Source organism: Delphinus delphis, chromosome 1 (assembly GCF_949987515.2).
Source record: "Delphinus delphis chromosome 1, mDelDel1.2, whole genome shotgun sequence".
NCBI lineage: Eukaryota > Metazoa > Chordata > Mammalia > Artiodactyla > Delphinidae > Delphinus > Delphinus delphis.
In genome coordinates, this window is record NC_082683.1 from 57,659,450 (window position 1) to 57,680,467 (window position 21,018).

General features: G+C 37.9%; 1 protein-coding gene and 1 long non-coding RNA gene across 5 annotated transcripts; one reads left to right on the forward strand and one right to left on the reverse strand.

The window, feature by feature from the left end:
- Window positions 1-1,785: 1,785 nt before the first annotated feature.
- Window positions 1,786-18,169, reverse strand: SERBP1 (SERPINE1 mRNA binding protein 1). Of its 4 annotated transcripts, none has more exons than XM_060023674.1 (8): window positions 17,750-18,169; window positions 13,811-13,961; window positions 13,174-13,314; window positions 12,972-13,043; window positions 12,257-12,331; window positions 9,372-9,549; window positions 5,620-5,793; window positions 1,786-4,026 (listed from the first exon to the last, which is right to left on the reverse strand). In XM_060023674.1, exons 1-8 carry the CDS (start codon window positions 18,060-18,062, stop codon window positions 3,970-3,972), a joined length of 1,161 nt encoding a protein of 386 aa, XP_059879657.1. In that variant the 5' UTR covers window positions 18,063-18,169; the 3' UTR covers window positions 1,786-3,969. The 4 variants fall into 4 exon arrangements, with proteins under 4 accessions (XP_059879657.1, XP_059879639.1, XP_059879648.1 ...); XM_060023656.1 differs by having other exon boundaries at window positions 12,257-12,376; XM_060023665.1 differs by having other exon boundaries at window positions 12,972-13,061.
- LOC132432853 (uncharacterized) lies at window positions 18,165-20,659 on the forward strand. Its single transcript, XR_009521010.1, has 3 exons — window positions 18,165-18,808; window positions 19,263-19,301; window positions 20,435-20,659. It is a non-coding gene; the product is annotated as an uncharacterized lncRNA (long non-coding RNA).
- The last annotated feature ends 359 nt before the right edge of the window (window positions 20,660-21,018 follow it).

The following is a 21,018-nucleotide window of genomic DNA, read 5'->3' on the forward strand; positions in this document are numbered from 1 at the left end:
CTTCTAATTTCACAACTTCCCAGGAGGTAGGGTGATTTAATCTGTACCTGGAAGTAAACTTTTTTTTTTTTAAAAAAAGAACTTACATGTTGACCTGAGAGTGATGCTTAGATCAGGGGTCAGCAAACATTTTCTGTAAAGGACCAGATGTTTTAAGCTTTGTGGGCTACACACATCTTTATAGAATAATTTTTAATCCTTTTAAAATGTAGAAGCCATTCTTAGCTCAGGAGCCATACAAAAACAGGCCACAGGCTGAAATCTGTTGACCCCTGGCTTAGACATAGCACTTATTTAAATGATACTCATTACTCATTTCCAATGTTAGTAATGATTTCAATAATTTATATCCTAATCACTTTCTGAAATTAAGCTTATCCTTTAGGTTACAACCTTTCCCCATATTACTGATCTAATGCATTCCTCTCAGCTTGACTTATTTCGATCACTTCTCTATTTGTCTAACTTACATCAAGTAAGATTCTGAAGCTGAGAGAACATGTCATAGGTAAACCCAGGCTGAGCAAAAAATCATTGAGCCCAAATTTCTGAAAGCTGCCACTTAACATACAGCTCAATGGTAAAACCTGATAGTTTTACAATGTTTATAGATTATCTCACTAATTACTAGAACTGAAAATCTGACTAGGGATTTTACTGCCTTGTTACTACTGTAAAGCATTCTAGTCATCACGTTCCGGGCTTTCTCCAGTGAACCTGGAGATGTGGCTTGTAAGTGTTCCGACTCCCTAAATATTTATTTACACGTTAATCTCAGCAGAATTACAAATGTCTGCATTAGAATCTATTTTCTAAGCATTTATTTATTTTCTTTACAAAGTAGAACTACAGGCATCTGAGAGCCTGAGAATTTGCTTTACCAATTACTTCAACGTTGGGATACAGATGTCCATTAGTATACCTGATATGATCTTACCTTAAAGTCAAAATCATTCCAGTTCTAGTAGCTCCACATTTCTAAGTTTTTATTTAGCCCTTTACTATTTGTTGATTCTTTCCATATAATGCTAGTGCTCTTAAAAATATATTTTAAAAATCCGATATACCGTATTCAGACTTTCTATGCAACTCCCTAACAGCATAACAAAATTTTTCTATTTCAGGACAACCATCTACAGCAATTCGAAAAATAACACAATCAAAATGAACACTTAATATTCTCCCTCCACACCCACACCAACAAGCCCCAAATGTATTTACAACTAGATATATGTCCTGCCTCCACTTTTTAAATAAAACTGAGTAAACTTAGACGTATAGTGCCTAGCGACACATATTAAAATCTTTCATAACTCTGCACAGGTCTCAAAACATTTAATTATAAAAAAAGAGACCTCATCCCAATCATCAATGCAAACTGGAAACATGTTAATAAAAAATATAAGCTCTGGCATTATTTCCATTTAAAAGCATCAAGATAAAAGTTCATTAGAACATTCTATCAGCCACCAAAAAACAAACGACCCCCCGACATTCAGTATGGTTAACCTTCACGCTCAAAAACATGGTTTGCTAAAAAGAAATGCCAATTGTCTTGTCAGTCCTTGAAATTCATTTTACAAGAACTTTCTTATTATAATAATTAAAATAGGTATCCCTCCCAAATGTTGACAGCCTAGTTTAATAAACACCCCACATAAACAAAACCTAAGTTTAAGGAGGAAAAAAGAAATATGAGCATTACCCTTGGGGGTGCACACATAGTCAGAAAACACATGACGATAAATGGGCTCCTATTTGATTGTTTTTATGACTTTTAAGAAGTGAGCATGAAAATAAAATCTTTATTTTCAGTTATTACCCACCAATAAGAGAAAGTTAGGTTCACAGTTTTAGCTCTTGACACAAAGTGAACTAGGAGGCAAATTTACATCCATCAGATACAACTAATGGACCAACTTTTAAATTCCAAGCTATCTTGAAAGCTTGCAACATACCAGATATTGCTGTGTATTCTCTAGTGACAGAATGCCAGCAATGGCTGACAATGAATAGAACTTGTGATGGGTTTTTAATAGCAGTGTTTTTTTATATGTTGCTAGAATCAGGAGGTTTATAACACATTCATGTCCAGAAATGAGTTAAGATACTTCTAAGTCTAAACACACTTATGTATGAGTGTGTTTAGGAGTGTGTATGTTGCAATCTCAAGAGGGGTAAAAGTCCATATGGACTAAATTAATACTTGCCTCTGGGTAGCAGGTATGTTTGTAAATATAAAATTATGTTAAACATTAGCACCAGTGCAGAACATGCTCAGCATCATAAGATCCAAAACACCAGCACAAGTTTATCCATCATTAAAAAAAAACCAATTACCTCCTTCCTAAGATGTCAAACTAGTAGGTAACTAGGTTAATAAATCTAATCCCAATGAACAACTCTTGTACTGTACAATTTTTCATTTAGAAGTATAGGGGAGAACTAATCAGCTAAACAGACATTTTATGATTTAAAGTCTTAAATCATAAAGTATTTTAAAAACTGGACATTACCATAGATAGAAAATTACTAATAATAGTGACAAAAAGATCTTCAAAACTGTAAATAAAACCCCTTTCCTGTTTATCAATAAATGTTGCAGAAGACTTAAAAAAAAAAGGTCCTAGAAAGCCTGTTTGATTATTCTCTCCATGTATGTTTTAGTCAGTGGTGATGCTCTCGATCAAGAAATCCATTATTAACCTAATTCTCTAAGGGAGGAAGAGGTAAAAGATACTTATCACTTTCTGTGGAATCTATCAACTTAAGACCAAAATGAATAGCAATATAGGAAATTCAGAAACAGTAAAATTTTTGGTTTGTATTTCATGGATGGTGCTGCTGTTCCAACCTTATAAAGTAAAGCTGTCTGCTTTCCAAATTCCAAAAATTAACATACCCCCCCCACTTACCATACTAACCAGTGCCCTTTGGTTTCTTTAGAACAAGGGTTGAAGGGTTGATTATGGATGTACAATTTTGATTTGGGACCTTTCACACATACAAATCATACTGAGCGGCCACTTACTTTACAGAGCAGTTTAAATATTACGCATTAGCCAAATTAACTTGTTCCACCCACCCTACTGGAGGAGGAAAAACCCAACACCCATAAAACTACTTCACTTGACAGTATGTGTCTATCAACAATAAGTAGCTTAAACAACTTTCACCAGTAAGGTGTCTAGATTGGTTTTTAAAACAGGAAAGTGACATATTTTAAAAGTAAATGTAATTAAAATTGTGAAATCAATTATAAATTGAACCTAATGAACCATGCAGGAGCAAGGGTTAATAAACCAATGTGCTTTGAATTTGTTCAAGTACGGATATTTTTGTATATAAAGATCTAGCATATATAACAGCTATCATGAGAAGTGAAAAAAGACCTTATCCCCAGAAATGAAAATATTAAAACTAAGTTAAAATACATAAAGTAGTTAGTATTCCACACAGCATAAAATTTGACAATCAAAGTTTACATGTCTCAGTTGACCATGTGTGAAAATGCAAAGCAGGTATTAAAACTGCTATTATGTCCAATATTTAAAACCAGTTTGTAATAGGGGGAACATCTAAATCCTTAATTAAAAAACACAAATGAAGTGAAAGCTTTAAACTGGTACACACTGTTCACACCTATATTTCAAGTTTGGAAATGCATATTTGCAAGCAGCAATACAAAAGTATTCATGAAGAATGCATAATCTCTGAAAATTATGAAAACATCCCCGCTACCAATACATTTCCTAAATACAAAACTGACTACCATATTGTTACTTCTGTGTAGCAGGAGAAGTTCATTTTCAAAACAGATAAAATTCAGTCTTTAGGTGTGAATGGTATGAATGACAGTCTTTTTTTTTTTTTTTTTTTTTTAAATTTCTTAGTCGTTTGGGATCCTTAAGCATGCAAGCCTCAAAGAGGAGGGTCCACAAGGAACCAGGGTTGTCTTATGGCATCCAGTTAAGCCAGAGCTGGGAATGCCTCTGGGTCATCCACATCAGGAGCAGAAGCACTTGACTGAAAAAGAAACAGAAGCAAAATTAAAGATTTTCAAATCTTATTAATATATTTCCAGTGTCTACATTTAGACACAGAATTCTGGAAAAAACTTAGTCTTATTACAATAAGTAAAATATGTCAAAGCTTTTACTTTTGAAAGGCAAAATTATGGATCAGAATAGGACTACAGTTGGGGAGAGATTGGGATTGGCATATATACACTACTATATATAAAACAGATACCTAATAAGGACCTACTGTATAGCACAGGAAACTCTACTCAATACTCTGTAATGACCTATATGGGAAAAGAATCTAAAAATGAGTGGATATATGTATAACTGATTCACTTTGCTGTACACCAGAAACTAACAACATTGTAAACCAACTATACTCCAATTAAAAAAAAAAAAAGAATAGGACTACAAATATTTGCAATGAGCCTTGTCCTAAATTTCTATCAAGATCTCAGAAAACTCCCTAGCAACAGCATGGGTTATTTTTCTAATAAATCACACAAGTAGATTCACACAAGGTATGTATGTGGATTCTTACTCAGTTGTTCAGTATCCTTTTATTTTCCCCACTTGCTAAGTAAGAATGGCAGCAATATGACAGCAGGCTAAGAAACCAATTACAATTATTGAAGCAGCACATTCATGGCTATTTACAGTCAAAATACAAATTTTTACAAAACAAAAAAGTATTGAAAAGATCCATATACACAATGCCTTTAAAAAGAACCCATGTCACAGAAAGAAATAAAAAATCACTACATTGTTATGGGTGACCATAAAATCTAGGATATTAAGTTACCACTATAATCAAACATTGGCAGACTCAATCAAGCAGATGGGTCCCCCAATTTGCATATCAGGTGTTGAGAATTCAGGAGGACATTATGGTTGTCTCCTAGGTAGACCATAAGAGACAATAAACTAACCCAAGTTATCTCTAATACTTTAGTAACATCTAGTCATTAAAACCATGGACTTTGGCATCCGACAGATCATTTCAAATCTACCAATTACTAGGGCTTCTATCAACGTATTTCAGAAGAATTTGTTTTTTGTCACACTTAGTACAAGGCAATGGAGATTACAGAAAATAGGACACAAATGAATCCCAACTTACAGAACAGCTCTCATGAACAAAAAACAATCAGTCAATGCCACAAAATTATACAAAGGAAACAAAGGTTTTATTAAGCTGAGCCCTAAAAAGCAGTGAAGATTTGTCAAGGCAAAGTAAGTATTTGGCATTTCAGGCAGACCTTACCAAAGGCCAAGAATTACCTTGGTTCCCTTCACCTGAATTTCATCTTCTGTAAAATGGTGGGGTTTTTGTTTGTTTGTTTTTGTTTTTTTAGCACAGTACCATAACTGGCACCAGATAAGTACTCGATGAAGGGTGGTAAACTTAACTACTGGCAGCACTATTCAGTCACATAAGTGCTTTAAACAAAAAATATAACCTAAAATGCAATTTCTTAAAGGCATGCATGTCAACCTTTTTCTTCTTCGACTTATGTCCCCAAAAGGACCTAGGGCAGTGATATATGGAAAGAGGTCCTCGAATTACTTAAAAGGGTAAAAGAAGCCTTAAAACTACCTTGTCAGTCCTGATGCCACGGTTTGGACGTCCACCACGCCCACGGCCACCTCGTCCTCCCCTGCCACCACGTCCTGGGCGGCCAAGGTCTCCAAAATTGATCTCCAGCTGAGACGTTATATCATTTGCTGGCTTCCGGAAATGGTGATCCATAACCGAGTCTTCAGCATGAGCCTAAAAATTTAAGTGAAGGCCACTGGATGATTAATAGGAAAGTAATGTTGCACACTTCTAAATAATGAGTTTTCTCCTAAAAAGACCAAAAATCCAACCTGCTCTTTGTGTGAAAAAATATAGAAACACCTCTACAGGTAATAAGGAAGCTTTGGGATCAGCTACAGTAATCTAGGAGGAATAATTCCCTTCACTTTTCTCTATTTCATGTTCCCTTAACTTTAAATTATAGATGATATTATCAAGTCTTGATTAGAGATATAATCACAATTATTCAAGTGGCTGGGCCCCATCTCACACCTACTGAATCATCATCTTTAGCAGTGAAGTATGAATAAGTACATTTAAAATATGCCCTTCAGATTAGCATTCCAATGTGAACCTCTGAGGAAGACTTGGATAGATGGTATATATTTCTATTAGAGACATTATTGAATATTTAAGTTTTAAAGAGAACTTTTGCTCTATACTCTTCCAACTATGACCTGGGAAAGAAATTATATATAAACTTCTCAAAATGCTTTTCTGTTCATATATAACTATGTGTTCTTCCATATAAATTGGAGAACTACAAATTCAAGTGAAACACAACGTTACATAAGAAAGGAACCTTGAAAAGCTGTGCACAAATAAAACCATGCCTTAAATTTACCACAGGAACCTTCTTAAAAATGAAGTCATCATATTTGGGAAACCCAGATCCTAAGCTACATAATGGACTCTGCAAAAAAAGGCCAGAGAATTTTACACTGCTTAATATCTGATCTCTTTTGTATGCTTGGGGTGAATGGGTTTTAATCTTCTAGTTAGAAACTTCTCATACTAATTTAAAGTATGTTTTAATTTTTCTAAATACACATATAATCCTCTTTTCTGAAGAGATATTTCACTCTTTCTAAATAGCTTGTAATATTACAACTGTTAATAATTACCTTTTAAGTACAAATAAATTTTGTATTTTTACACAGATTTTCATTCCTTTAATCATCGAATACCCAAATTAAATGTCATCCCTTTAGGTGAACTTTAAAGGCAACAGAAGATTCTTTTTAAAATATTATAAAGGAGCATAAAACACAGATGCAAACCCACAAAATCACTAGCAAATTGAAGTCAATGATATATACTAAGTCTCTGATTTTAAACGTTAGCTATTGCAATGATATCAATTTATCAATTAAAAGCATTTATAGGTTTCCAGAGCACAGAAGCAAAAAAACTTAAGTTGATATACTACTGAAAACATCTTGAAGGTTTTACTATAATAATAAAGAGGAAGTCTGGATGTTCAGGTTACATCCCCAACCTTCAAGTTAACTAGTAGGATAAATTTTTTACAAAGTTTTTTTTCTAGAGCATTGTATGACAATGAGGAAATAAGAGCTCTGGTCTCAGCTGTCAATAATTCAGTTCTCCATTTCTCAAAGTTTCTTTCTTTCCCTAACTACTTCATATTTGTTGTGAAGATGAAGATAAGTAAAAGAGAAAGAGTACTTAAAGCACTGTATACAACAAACTTGAAGACCTATCATACCGATCTTTCTCAAATTACAATGGTGTTGCATCCTGATAAAACCTGAATATCTTTAAATCCAAAATACATTTAATACACCTAACTTACCAAACATCACAGTTTGGCCTAGCCTACCTTAAATGTGCTCAGGACATTTACATTAGCCTATAGTTGAGCAAAATCATCTAACACAAAACCACAAAGCCTATTTTATAATAAACTGTTAAATATCTCACATAATTTATTAAATGCAGTATTGAAAGTGAAAAACAGAATGGTTTTAAGTGTATCAGTTGTTTACCCTCATGATCAGGAGGCTGACTGGGAACTGCAGCTCGCTGCCACTGCCCAGCATCACAAAAGAGTAGCGAGTACTGCATATTCAGCCTGGGAGATCTAAATTCAAAATTTGAACTATGGTTTCTACTATATGTGCATTGTTTTCACACCATTTTAAAATCAAAAAACCAAAAAGTTCTAAGTTGGGATCCATCTGTATTCAAATGATAAGGCCATATATGCCAGTAAGGCTGGATTTCATGTACATACATCACAAAGGCAGCATAACTATAAGGGTCCAAACATACAAAAGTGGCTTGATAATGAAAATGTCCTGATTTCAAGATTACTCACCAGCAATTTCACATTTTATAATTTTCTAAAATTTCTAATTATATACATCACCTTGTATAATAGTTATTTCTTAAAAGCTCGATGTAAAATAATACTTAAAGCTGGGACACCTAACCTGATGTCTAAAAAATGCATGAAGAGGCTTCAGGGTATTAATGATACTAATGATACAATATATCAGAACATTTTATATCTGTGTGTCCTATTCTGGAGAAAAGTTCCATCGGGACCCCAAAAAGGTCATGAATAATTGTCTCCAAGGTGCCAAGGTAAACCTCTTTCACATTAACCTGAACAGTTTAATAATTAGTTCAAATGAACAATCTCCCCGAAGTGAACTTCCATGGTTCTTTAAATAAAGAATTCTCTTTGTTTTACAGATACACAAAACAACTTTGTCTGCAAGAACTACAAAAAAATAACCAAAAGCATTCTAATGAAGGAAGATGTTTTTTCTTCCCTACAGGAATTGACAATATCCTCATTTATACTACCTTCATGAAGTCAATGTTTAAAAAATCATCTCCAGGGCTTCCCTGGTGGCGCGGTGGTTGAGAGTCCGCCCGCCGATGCAGGGGACACGGGTTCGTGCCCCGGTCCGGGAAGATCCCACGTGCCGCGGAGCGGCTGGGCCCGTGAGCCACGGCCGCTGGGCCTGCGCGTCCGGAGCCTGTGCTCCGCAACGGGAGAGGCCACAACAGTGAGAGGCCCGCGTACCGCAAAAAACAACAACAGCAACAACAAAAAAAGTTTAAAAAAAAAAACCATCTCCAAACCTCTATTTTATTTAAAAGTATTTCCAAGTTTATTTCACAGCTATTTTTTTGTTTAGAAAATTAAAATGTGGATTTTATTGAATCTTTTTATTACAGGTTGCCTTCGTAACATTTCAATTTAACTTTGTGACTAAAATCTCATACTTACACAAACCCTAAAAGGATACAGCAGTGAGATTTTCCTCTAAGAATGTGCCCCAAGGCTTAAATAGAAGCTACCAAATCAAAAGCCACACACGTTTTTCTCAAATATTTTCATTAGTTTCCTTGTTTCCTAAGGAAAGGAAACTCATAAATTAATTCTCTGGTCTTTACAAGACATCACTCCTCAGTAAAGAAGGATAAAGATTCCTGGATATTATATATGGCATACGCAGACAGTTTCCCACATAAAAATGCAAACCGCCTAACCTAATACAAGTCTTAATGACTCCGTTGGGTAAGATTTTTTAAAATATTACACAAATTTGAAAGAATAATTTCTTAGACTATATGATAATGCAGTTTATTTTCCTCTTGGGGCAATTTATCTGCCTCAAATAATCCTACGTAAAACTTTTTATAAACAGATTACCCACGTGAAATTTTAACACAAAAATTGTAAATGCAATTCAAGACATCTGAACATTTTCAAACACCACAAAACTTCATTTTACCTCTTCACTCTTTGACTTATGAAGAACAAATCCCTTCTTCCACTGCCCATCAGCACCTTCATTTGGTTTTCGGATATTAAATTCTACTTTTGCCCGGTCCTTATTTTGAATAGCCTTCCATTCATCCAAAGTCATTTCTTTTGGGCCTTCTTCCTTTACTTCTTCAACTTCATTCTCCCTGTGGGAAAATGTTTTAAGTTTTACACGTGGTAAGGGGCTTATAAAATCATATAACTTACAATTATAAGTAAGGAAGTTAACCTTGGCTGGTTGGTAATCTTCTAGATTACCCAAGGACAGGAGAATCACAGTTTTCTTTGTAACCCAGTGGCTAACATGTGACTTGGCAGAGACCAGGAATCCAATGTTTGAATTATTGAAAGCGTGGATAACTAAGGAACATACAATTCATCTTCATAAACTCTTAAATGATCATCTATCAGTAACACAATCTTGAATTGGCTATATCAAACCTAGAACACATTTTTTAAAACCATACTACTGTTTTTAAAACTTACACTATGTGATTAAAATCATTAACCTAACTTCTCCTAAAACACATTTTTTAATTTCCATAATTTTTCACAATACATAATTTATAACATATATGAATGTAATCATCTAGGACATCCATAAGCAACCAAGTTTCATATTCTAGAATATAAAAGAACTGCTCCCCTATCCTTTAACACTTGAGGCAAATCTTTAATTTCTACAGATCTTAACGTTATATACTCCAACTTTCAAACGAATCGGTATATGAAAACAAGACTACAGTTTCACTAGTAATGGAAGTTTCTACAAAATACTGGTTTCAATGCTTAACACCAAATTAGTTATTTCTAAATATAATTCTCAGGCTATAACTATTACATATTATCCCTTTCCCTTTTTACAGAAACAAAGCATGGGCCTAGGAATCCACTATTTAATCTCAATTTCCAATTGTCACCAAACAAGTTGTTTGCTATTTTGGGAGCATTGCTTTCCAAAGATAGCAGGTGATTCAGTTAGCCTTGCTCAAATATCTCCTGTCTGTGCTACTACTCTTTACTGTTTGACAAATCCCATCTTAAAACTTCCCAGACCAAGCTTACACTGAATTGATGAGATCTAGACTGTAAAGTCCAACCCTGTCAGTTTACATATCAGAAAACTAAAGACTGAAAAAAGGTCCTAGGCTACGCGTAAGTTGTACCACAGCCAAGAAAAGAACTCGGCATACCTTTATCATATCATGAAACCATGACACCTACCGTCAAGGGTAGGATTGTAAGATCAAATGAGACAAAACAGAAGCTCTAGAACTACACATAAGGAAGCTAATCAAATTCAGCCAAAGCTGTTTCTTAAATTTACACCTGCACATGCAAGACATAATACTATGTTCAAATCCTCCCCTATTCTGGGGTAAGACTAGAGGCTGTTCTAATGTCATCATCATGGTCTTTAGACCCAATACCCCCTTTTTAGTCCTGGGAACTGAGCTAAGGATTTGCTTCCAATACCCTATCAATAACATCCTTTCCTTCTGATAAAGTTATAATCTTGTCAGATTACTCTTTTTTTTGCAGGTGGAGGGGAGCGGGGGTTCGCGGGCTTCTCACTGTTGTGGCCTCTCCCGTTGCAGAGCACAGGCTCCGGACACGCAGGCTCAGCGGCCATGGCTCACAGGCCCAGCTGCTCCGCGGCATGTGGGATCCTCCCGGACCGGGGCACGAACCCGTGTCCCCTGCATCGGCAGGCAGACTCTCAACCACTGCACCACCAGGGAAGCCCCCCAGATTACTCTTAAAGTGAGTTAAACATGAACTCTTCATTAAGGGAACAACATTTATGTTGAGCTTTGTAAAGTACTTAATGTTACGTAAGGTTCATCTATCTCACCTATCACAATTTCATTGTTTACCACACAAAATTAAGACTCCATAGTTTCGTATAAATGAATTTATATTACCAAGTTCTACACATCACTTAACACCATGTATTTTTATCTACTCTCTCCAATAGTAAATTGATTATTATTCCTTATTCAAACAAATCCACAAAATATGATTTTCCAATCATTAATAGTGGTTCACTGTAAGAACAACTCTTTCTGGAGAAAAAGAGAAGTTTAGAAAAGCATTGCCTCCCTAAATGATTTGAATATGCCCTGATTAAGAATTACTGACCTAAATAATCTGTAATGCAAGACTTTAAACCACATACCGAAAGAAATGCCTGGCATATAACTTCTGCTTGTATTGATGGAAACCAGAGGAAGGCATTAAATTATTTCTACTAGCATAACTTGAGTCTTTAAAACTCTCCCACACCCTTGAACAAACAATTTCAAAACCGTCTTCTAGTGAACTGACAACATATTCTGGTGCTTGCTCTCCTCACACATTTTAAAACAAGCCAATAATGCTATGTTCCAAATTCTATGTTGATGGAAAAAAAAACTTCAAGGAGATGGAGCAACTAATTTTAAAATGGTCATGTTTTCTCATTTTAAACTGTATTAGAATAAAATTTGTATAGTTACATAGAGTCCAAAGTACTTTGAACTACGAGTTCCAAATATTTCTCAGGTTAAAACAGCTATTTTTGTGCTTAGGGTTAACAGGATTTACTAAAATACGTATCTTCCGTATCGTTTTAAGATGACAATGGTAACTTCAAATAGAAATAACCACTTCTATTTGTCAAACCATTAGAGCCCAACATATACATTTGTAAACCACTCCTCTAAACACTATTTGAGGGAATGGAGTACAATAAAGTCTCTCCTTTTAAAAAGCAAATAAATAATAGCATTAAGCCTACAGGTTGTTTTCTTGTTAAACCCCAAACATTTCAATGCTCGAGCATTACCGCTACCGTACACACAAATCACTTACTTATTTTCAGTGTCCGCAACTGGATGTTCTTCACCTTCAGGTGTTTCCTCAGTCACATTTGATTGCTCCAAGTCACTGCAATTATAAGATATTGGTTTCTGAATGTATTTGGGGGACTCTCTAAGGAAAGAAAGAAAAAAAAAGGCATCTAGGTCCATTTACATGTAGCTGAAAGTCTTCACAGAAATATTTTAAAATTCTCACATTCCCAATGTCTTTTCCTACTAAATTTACTCCCCAGTAGACCACTAAGAGAAAATAATTTAAAAATGTATACTGATCCAAGTTATAGCTCAAGTACATTACTCAAAAAGTAGTATGACAGCAGTTAGTTCTAAAATAAAGCCTTACTGGCTTTTCAAATTTTTGTCATCACCAAAGGGGTCAATAGCTAGAATAAGAACTATTAAATAAGAAACATACAATAACATAATACCCAAATAACCTCAAAATAGGATTTCAATAAAAGCTATACATCCATATGAAAAGAAAAATTAGTACCATATATTTTTGAAACGTAGAAAAACTGGTCATTTGATATATTATAATCCAAACATATCCAAAAAAGCATTCATTATCTTGTAAGGAAGTAGCTCTGAGATAAGAGCATCCATCCTTGTCCCAGGGACAAGTAAAAATTTAATGGGCAAACCTCTAGTAAGGTATAAGATCAATTTTATTAGAAGTATTTATTTAAAAAAACCAGAATACCAACGTTAATTCATCTTTGACAGTTCCCCAGTTGTGAGATCCGCTACCTCCACGCTTGTCCTCATGCTTCAGGCCACTGTAATGTGAAAAAGAACTAACAAAACTGAGTTAACATAATACTCTTTAGTTCTAGAAATTCAAATTTTGTTTTATTAAAGTAGTAGCTTCAAATATAAAAGTATAATAAAAACCAATATAAGACTTACGATCTATCACTTCCACTATGCCTATCAAATTCACGTTTGCCACGAGAATCAAAGCCATCTCCCCGGCCCATTCCTCGTCCACGACCTCCTCGACCTCTTCCAAGACCACCACGGCCTCGGATAGGCCGGTCAATAATCGGTCTGTAACAAATAAAAAAATATTATATACTTCTAAGGTTTCTGGTAAAAGGAAGAAGGGAAATTCAAAGGCTCAAAGATGCAGGAACATATTTACTGGCTCATATCCCAAAGGAAATCAAAACTAGGAAACTCCCCAACGTAAGAAAATTACTTTGACATTCTCTAAAACTTTACTACTAATGCATGTACTTCTTCCTTGTTACTCATTTCACATTATAATCTAGTAAAACTGCTATTCACCAATATACATAAAAATTAAAATAAACACATGTAACCTTCATAACTGAAGTGTTTCATTACAAGAAATCTAAGTTTGAATACTAAAAACTGTTACCAAAATGTCCTAAGAACAACAACACATACTTAGACGTTTCGCTAGAAAAACTGATAAAATTAACTAGCCCCACTGCTTCCTGGCAATTATGCTCAATTTATCTGTGTTAAGATGTCTCTCTATAAACTGACAAAACATGAAGAGATTAAGAAACAATCTTGCCTATCAACTGAAAATTCTCCTCCTTCACCCTTTTCTTCAAGTGGTTTTTCAAATCGTCGTTCACGAGGTGGTCGCCTTTCTGGTCTCCTATCAATTATCTTCCCTTCACCCTGAAGTTGCTGATCAGGTCTTCTTCCAACGCGTCTTATTCCTAAAATGATTTTAAAAAAAACCACGTAAGCAAATTATTTTTTGTAACACAAAAAACTAGGCCTAGGCTGTTAAAAGAAAAAAAATTTACTCTTTAAGTCCATTAACTAGCACTTCCCACTGAAAAAGGCTAACACTGGGCATCTCTAAAGTGTAACAAGGTACTTCAGAAAAATTCCTATTTAAATAAACTTGTTTCAAACTTCCATTCAGTTTGCCAAATCACTTTTTTCCCCTAAAGCATTCTCTATAACTGACCTGGAAGTCATTTGGGTAGCCATTATTTCTCTCACTTTTCAAGATGCCAGTCTCTTAATTTAAAATTCTAAATTTAAAGAAATTTTAAGCAAATGACACATTTTGGTTTTAAAGATACCAAAGATAACACCATTAGCCATTCATAACTAATAACCGAGCAAACCAACACAATCACCAGGTAAAGACCCCCCAAAAAACCCCAGTGAAGACATTATTTTATTTTATATAATCTGGAGGGGGAGAAAAAGAACAGAGTAAAAAGACTGATGATTCTATGAAATTACAAAACTGAAAGGAAAACAAATGGCATTTAAGATTACATCTCTGATGGATAACAAGGTCTTACTGTAGAACACGGGGAACTATTGATATATTCAATATCCTGTGATAAACCATAATGGAAAAGAATATATTAGAAAAAAGAATGTATATATGTATAATCGATGAATCATTTCACTGTACAGCACAAACTGACACATTGTAAATCAACTATATTTCAATAAAAAATTTTCTCTATAGTTGAAGATAGCTATATAACAGCAAAAAAGTACCATTTTCCTCTCCTGTTGCAGTCTACATACATATATACGTATACATATACATACATACCACACCTAACTTTTAAAACATACTGTTATGCAACCAACAGGAAATAGTCCACTTATTTTATTATTATGGAGATTTTTTTGGTTTGCCCTTTCAAGTATCTTCGTTTCCAAAGAATCTTTAAAAACCACATACACAAAAGGACCCCTTTTAAGCAAGACACAGAAATAGAAACTTGTGAAACTAAGTGATGGCTGAAGCATTTACTGATTTCCCCCTTCATTCATTACTTTTTTCCTGTTAGTGTCAGAGGCCAGAAAGGCAACCAATATGCATTACTGGTAGCCTTAAAGATAATAAGTAGATTGATGGTTAAATTCATGACTAATATTTTAGGTATGCTCTAATTCCCAATCCACAATTTCTGACAAAGTCAAAAAGCACCTGAGGAATTGGTTTCGCAAGAAATTAAGTTGGTTCACTCTGGTTCTTTCTAAGAAAGTGTACCACCACCAGGATGCCCCCAATTGTTCGGCTGCTGGTAGCCAAAGTCAAACGGTAAATGTCAAACTCGTCAGTGAAATTTTAAGGTCCATTCCATACACTCTCAGGACAGACCAGAAATCTTAGATCTTACACCAAGGCATTTTAAATAAATTTCATCAGAGGTAGTGTATTAGGGTGGAGCTATGGAACCAGTCCTTATAATATCCAAGCCACACACCCAAGTGAACAATGGCTTGCTTCCCCACCCCAATATCCAGTATCAGGCTTACAGAATCTACAACACTTACAAAATAAATCCACCCAATGACTGACATTTAAAAATGCAAGCGTCTCTTGATTTTCACTAGATTCCAGGCTTCTAACATTAAAAAAACAAATGAGTAGATGGTGTCAATTCTCAAGTTCCTCAAATGGCCAAAAGACAAACTACAAAATTCAAAGAATATAAACATCAAACACACATCTAAGGCAAGTAAGTCTAGGATCATGCCAGGACCTCTATTCAAAGGCAAGGAACACATGATCAGGTTAACAATCAATCCCATGACAAGAGGCAGGGACTTTGTTTACAGGTCTATCCTTCCCCAATGCCCAGAATTGACTGCTAAGAGGTAAGGCCTCAAAATGATTTTTTTTCATTCAATATTTTTATAGGCTTGTGTTTTATGCAATTTAAGGTTAAGTGTGCTCTGAAATGCTGACCTAAGGAAAATGTTGATAGGTAATAATGGAAGTTTTCCCAAGGAAAGACTACTGAATGTTGAACTCGGTCCTGGTCATAAATTTATGAAATGAATTTTTAACTTTGTAATTTAAAATACTAGGTTCCCGCTAAGAGCTTATTTCAAAAATGGGCTTTATGATCAAAACATATGAGGGGTTTAAACCATGCTTTATGTTTCAAAAATTCAAAAGGGGTGAACACACTTCAGATTCCATTTTTTCACGTACTTTCTTTGGATTAGTGTGATGAAGGAGGTAAACTTGAGCAGTTTAAATAAATACACAAACCAGTGTTCCTTAACATAGAAATTAGATTTATTACATTGTGCTACAGATTGCTATAAAACTTAGCTGAATATTTAGTCTAAACGATGTATATACATGCTTTCTAATACTCCAACTTGTGCTTCCCTCCCCAACCTGTAATTTTAATACAACTGTTTTATTTACCACCTAGGTTCTTCACCCCAAGCCCCACAAAGCTCTCTGTATTTTCTAAAAATTCTAAACCAAAACCTAACACAATTGTTTTGATTTTTTTAATTTAAATTAGTTGAATGTTATCAAATTCGACTAAAGCTAATGAGAACTCCTTTCAGAAGCACGTGGCAAAATTTCAATTTTCAACACATAAAGGAAACCTTTAAGCTTCAAAGTTTAAGTCCTACACCTACTTATTACGGATCGTGTACACTTTTTCTAATCCTCCACTGTTTTGCTTTCTCATCCATCACAAAAGACAAACCAGTAACGAGTGAGAGAGCAAAAACCAAGTTCAGGACAGTCCTGCGAAGTTTACAGTGACCTGGAAGCAACTACTACCCGCCAATGAAATCCTGACCATGCTTCACGCACATGGGGAGAAAAAGCTGCACTCCAAAAGGCTCTGCAGCAGCTAAACGCTGTGACAGCCTCGGCACTCTTTGCACCACGAGGCCCAGGCCAGGCCACACCACATGAAACACTGCATGCGGGGGGTCCGGCCGGAGAAAAAGATCGTGACCCGAGGACGAGCTTCAGGATTTCCTGCCATCACCAATCTTCATTCAGAATTCCCGCTTCTGCTCAATCCAGGGTGGCCAAATTTCTCTCCCTCCCAACAGCCTGACGCACTCCAGCAAGTTATTAAGTTTGCAATAGTGGTGCGGGCGAGGGGGTAACGATAAAGCACAGGGGGCACCTAAAAGGGCACCTTGCCCCACAACATCCGATAGGCTCGAACGTAGCGGGGGGGGCGTAGGTGGAAACTCCGACCCCCAGCTTTTCTCGGGGGTACCCCACGCCACCCTGGGACAAGACGGCAGGGCAGGAGCCTAAAAGACACAACCGCACCTCAGAGCGGCGGGCTGAGAGAAAGCTCTGAGCAGGAAGAAGCCGCGGAGGCCCCACCATCCCATTAACAACAAACGCTCCGAAAAGGAGCTCCCTTCCCCGAACCTCGGCCCATGCGCTCGCCCGCCAAGGAATCCGGCGGGAAGACAACAGCCTCCCAGGATCCCGACCACGCTCCTCCGCTCAGAACCTGAGGCGGGAAGGGGTGGCTCCAGGATCCTTGCAGGTGGCGGTTTGAACTTGTGGCTACCACGCTCCCAGCACCTTCGCAGGACCTGGCTTTCATCAGGGGGGGGAAACGCGAAGAAATCGGCGGCCAAGTCTCCCGCGGACCCTCGGAGCTCCAGAAGCCAGTGGTAGCCGCCAGTCCCCTCGCTCCTTCCCTCCATCCCGGGTCTCCCTCACCTTCCACCACAGCTTTACCTTCTTTCTTAAGCGCCACGGGCGGCTGCGTCTCCTCCTTCTTGTCAACCACGCCGACGTTGGGGGGCAGCGGGTTCTTGCGGTCTTTCTGGGACTCTTTACGCAGCTGTTTGCCCGCCGCGTTGGAGTTTGTCTGGGCTGCGGCCTGAGCTGCGCTCTTGGCCCCAGGGCCCCCAACGCCGCCCCCGCCGGCTTCTTTTTTCTTGTTCTCTGCTGCCTTCAACACCTCGAAGGGGTCCGATTCGTCGTCAAATAACTGGTCGAATCGGTTGGTGACCACGCAGCCGAAGCCTTCTTGTAAGTGCCCAGGCATGATGGTGGCTCGGCGGCGCGTTCCTCCACGGATTGCAGCGGGCCGCGCCGAGCCAAGAGCGCCTGCTTCAGCTCTTCCCACAAGATGGCCGGGCCGAGAGAGGGGGGCCGTCTTCTCTTCCGGCGCCAGGCAGACATCCGGGAGCGGCCAGAGCCGCGCGGTACCATGGGGTGTGTAGGCCGAAGTCGCCTCTCCCGAGGCGGCTCCCAGCGTTAGGACTACAATTCCCAGAACACACGGCGCGACAACTCTTCGCGCGCGCCTCAGAGGCGGGACCTCACCGAGGGAGTGGAGCAGCAAGCAGAGGGAGGAGAAGAGTGGTGGTGGGCGGAGCCCTGCCACCTGCTCTCGCCACCCTTAAACTCTCCGGGTCTCGAGCTGCGCTGAAAACGGGAAAACGGCTTGTTTTGCTCGGGAAAGTTCTGAGCTTTCGCTTTTACGTCCCGCCTCTGGCCCAGGGCTAACTTTCCCCACCTGTCCGGGAGGTCAAGGTGACTACCAGTCTTACAAGTGGAGACTCACAAACTTCCAGGGCTGGAGGGTTGCTGAGGTGCCGCACTTGCCTCACGAAGGCAGGACCCGCTCTGTGTCAAGTCCCTAGCTGATCAGTTGCTGGAGTCGCCCTCCTGCAGCCCCAATAATGAATTGAGGCTCTTCTGTTTAATATGAGGCGGAATACGCTTCCTCTCGCGGGGACTGAACTCGAGCAGCAGAATCAACCCAAAAGACAAGTTGAACTATCATATGTGAGTGTTGCGCTCTTTTCTTGTGTGAAGAATGCCGTGTTGCCACTAGTGCTTTAATTGAAGTAAACTGCTGACACTGCAACACTAGCCAGACGCTGGGCAAGCCTCGAAAAGGCACTGTTTGTAGAAACACTTTCTAGAGTCAATCCAATTGTCCTTTAGTGTCCGGCAAGCCAAGGATTGGGTGTCAGTAAAAAGTGCTCAAGAAATAACATTTTAGAGCATCTGAATGTGTGGTCTGCTGAGAGGTGCAGTGAGGGGAGGAAAATAATATCAGCGAATTAACTGTCATTACTAAAAGCATTGATATTAGTTGAGAATACTAAAGTCCATTAATGTAATAGAGTGTCAGTGCGTATTCAGCATATTTGGTAACGCTGTAAGTGTACTATCATAATTTTAAAACCTTTTTCCATTAACATAAAATATAGAAAAATGCATCTCTATGTTCCAGGTGCTATGAACAACCTTAATGTCGACAACAACTTGTTAGGTAGGTGGTTTTCCCATTTCACAGTACCACGTTCACATCTTTTTAAGTGCTAGTGCCAGGAGTTAACCCAGTCTTCTAACTCCACTCTGAGACTCTTGACATCAGCTCTTTAATCCAGACTCTGATTTCTGATAGAAGTCAGTCAATATAAGTTAATTTACAGTATTTAATAAGATTTAAATATTGTTGCATGTCAGGCAGGGTATGTCACATGGCCAAATGGAATCTTATCGATTTCTGAGCAGAATTTAAATCAGTTCCTTAACAGGGAAAATAAGAGAGTCGTGTTACAGGCATATGGCAGCAAGCCTAGTGTTTTTCTTACTTCTAAATCCAGCCCCCATTCCTCAAAGTCACCTATTTCTCTGTCGCCTCAGTCCCTGCCATACACACTCCCATCTCACACAGAGACCCCACCTCCTTCCATGAGCTCTGGCTCTTGTAGCTCCTACCAAGACAAAGGACAAGGAGTGTTTGACTATACTCTTCATGCCCCTTTGAAAATAGCGCAAGTGCCATTTGGAAGATCTCCCTGCTTTAACAACATCTCTCTCTTTACCAAGGGCTGTTAATATCTGCATCTTTGAGACATCTGCTACACCTCCTCCTCTTGCCCCTTTCTGACCACTGCCACAACAATGTCAGGAGCTAAAACTTTATATTTTATTAGGTACTTGGTGCACTTTACATGTGTGATCTCATTTAAGCCTCACGTCAACTCTATGAGAAAGGTATTATTATTGCCTTTTTAAGGTGAGGAAAATGAAGCACAGAGGGACTAAGTAACTTACCCACTCCTACCACAGTCTGGGGGGTGGGGCAGGCCTGTCCTTAGTTGTTTTTTATCCTATGTACAGGTCTCTGATTTCCTCAGACAGATCTTTATGACCACCAAGCACTCTTACAACAAGAATACTTAAAGATATGCTACATGTAGGGAAATTGTATGGCTATGAATTTTTGAGTTTCAGTCATGCTCCTCAGGGACTTTATCTATTAATATAACGTAAAAATATAAATAAACGTTTGGGGAAAAACGGGAAAAATTTGTAAGCACTTTCAACTTCCTTCTCTCCCTTTTGTCTCTCCTGGAATTTTGGTTAATACAGGAACTTTTTTTTTTTTTGCGGTAGGCCTCTCACTGCTGCGGCCTCTCTACCGTTGCGGAGCACCGGCTCCGGACGTGCAGGCTCAGCGGCCATGGCTCACGGGCCCAGCCACTCCGCGGAACGTGGGATCCTCCCGGACCGGGGCACGAACCCGCGTCCCCTGCATCGGCAGGCGGACTCTCAACCACTGCGCCACCAGGCAAGCCCTTAAAGCCCATTTTTAAAGTATACAAATAAAGCTCCAAATGCTAATTCTTTTACATCTCACAATTTTATTTTATATGTAATTATTTTTGCAAATGTTTCCTTTCTTCTGAGAAGTTGAAATAGTCTTTAAAAATATTTAAAAGTTCCTGCTACTCTCAATAGAAAAAATATTGGCCAAATAAACCTCAAGAGAGAAGGAAAAGGAGACTTCTTGCAGACTTATTCAGATGAATGGCAGGAGTTGTAAGGTGACATGGTATAAGATATCACTGATTAGAAATGTAGCTTAAAATATCAGCTCTCTGTAGCGATGCTTGAATCACATATTGTTCTCTGAAAAATACTTGTGCAACTTCACAGCCTTATCTATAGCAAGCTCTCTGGAGTTTTCTAGCAGTAAA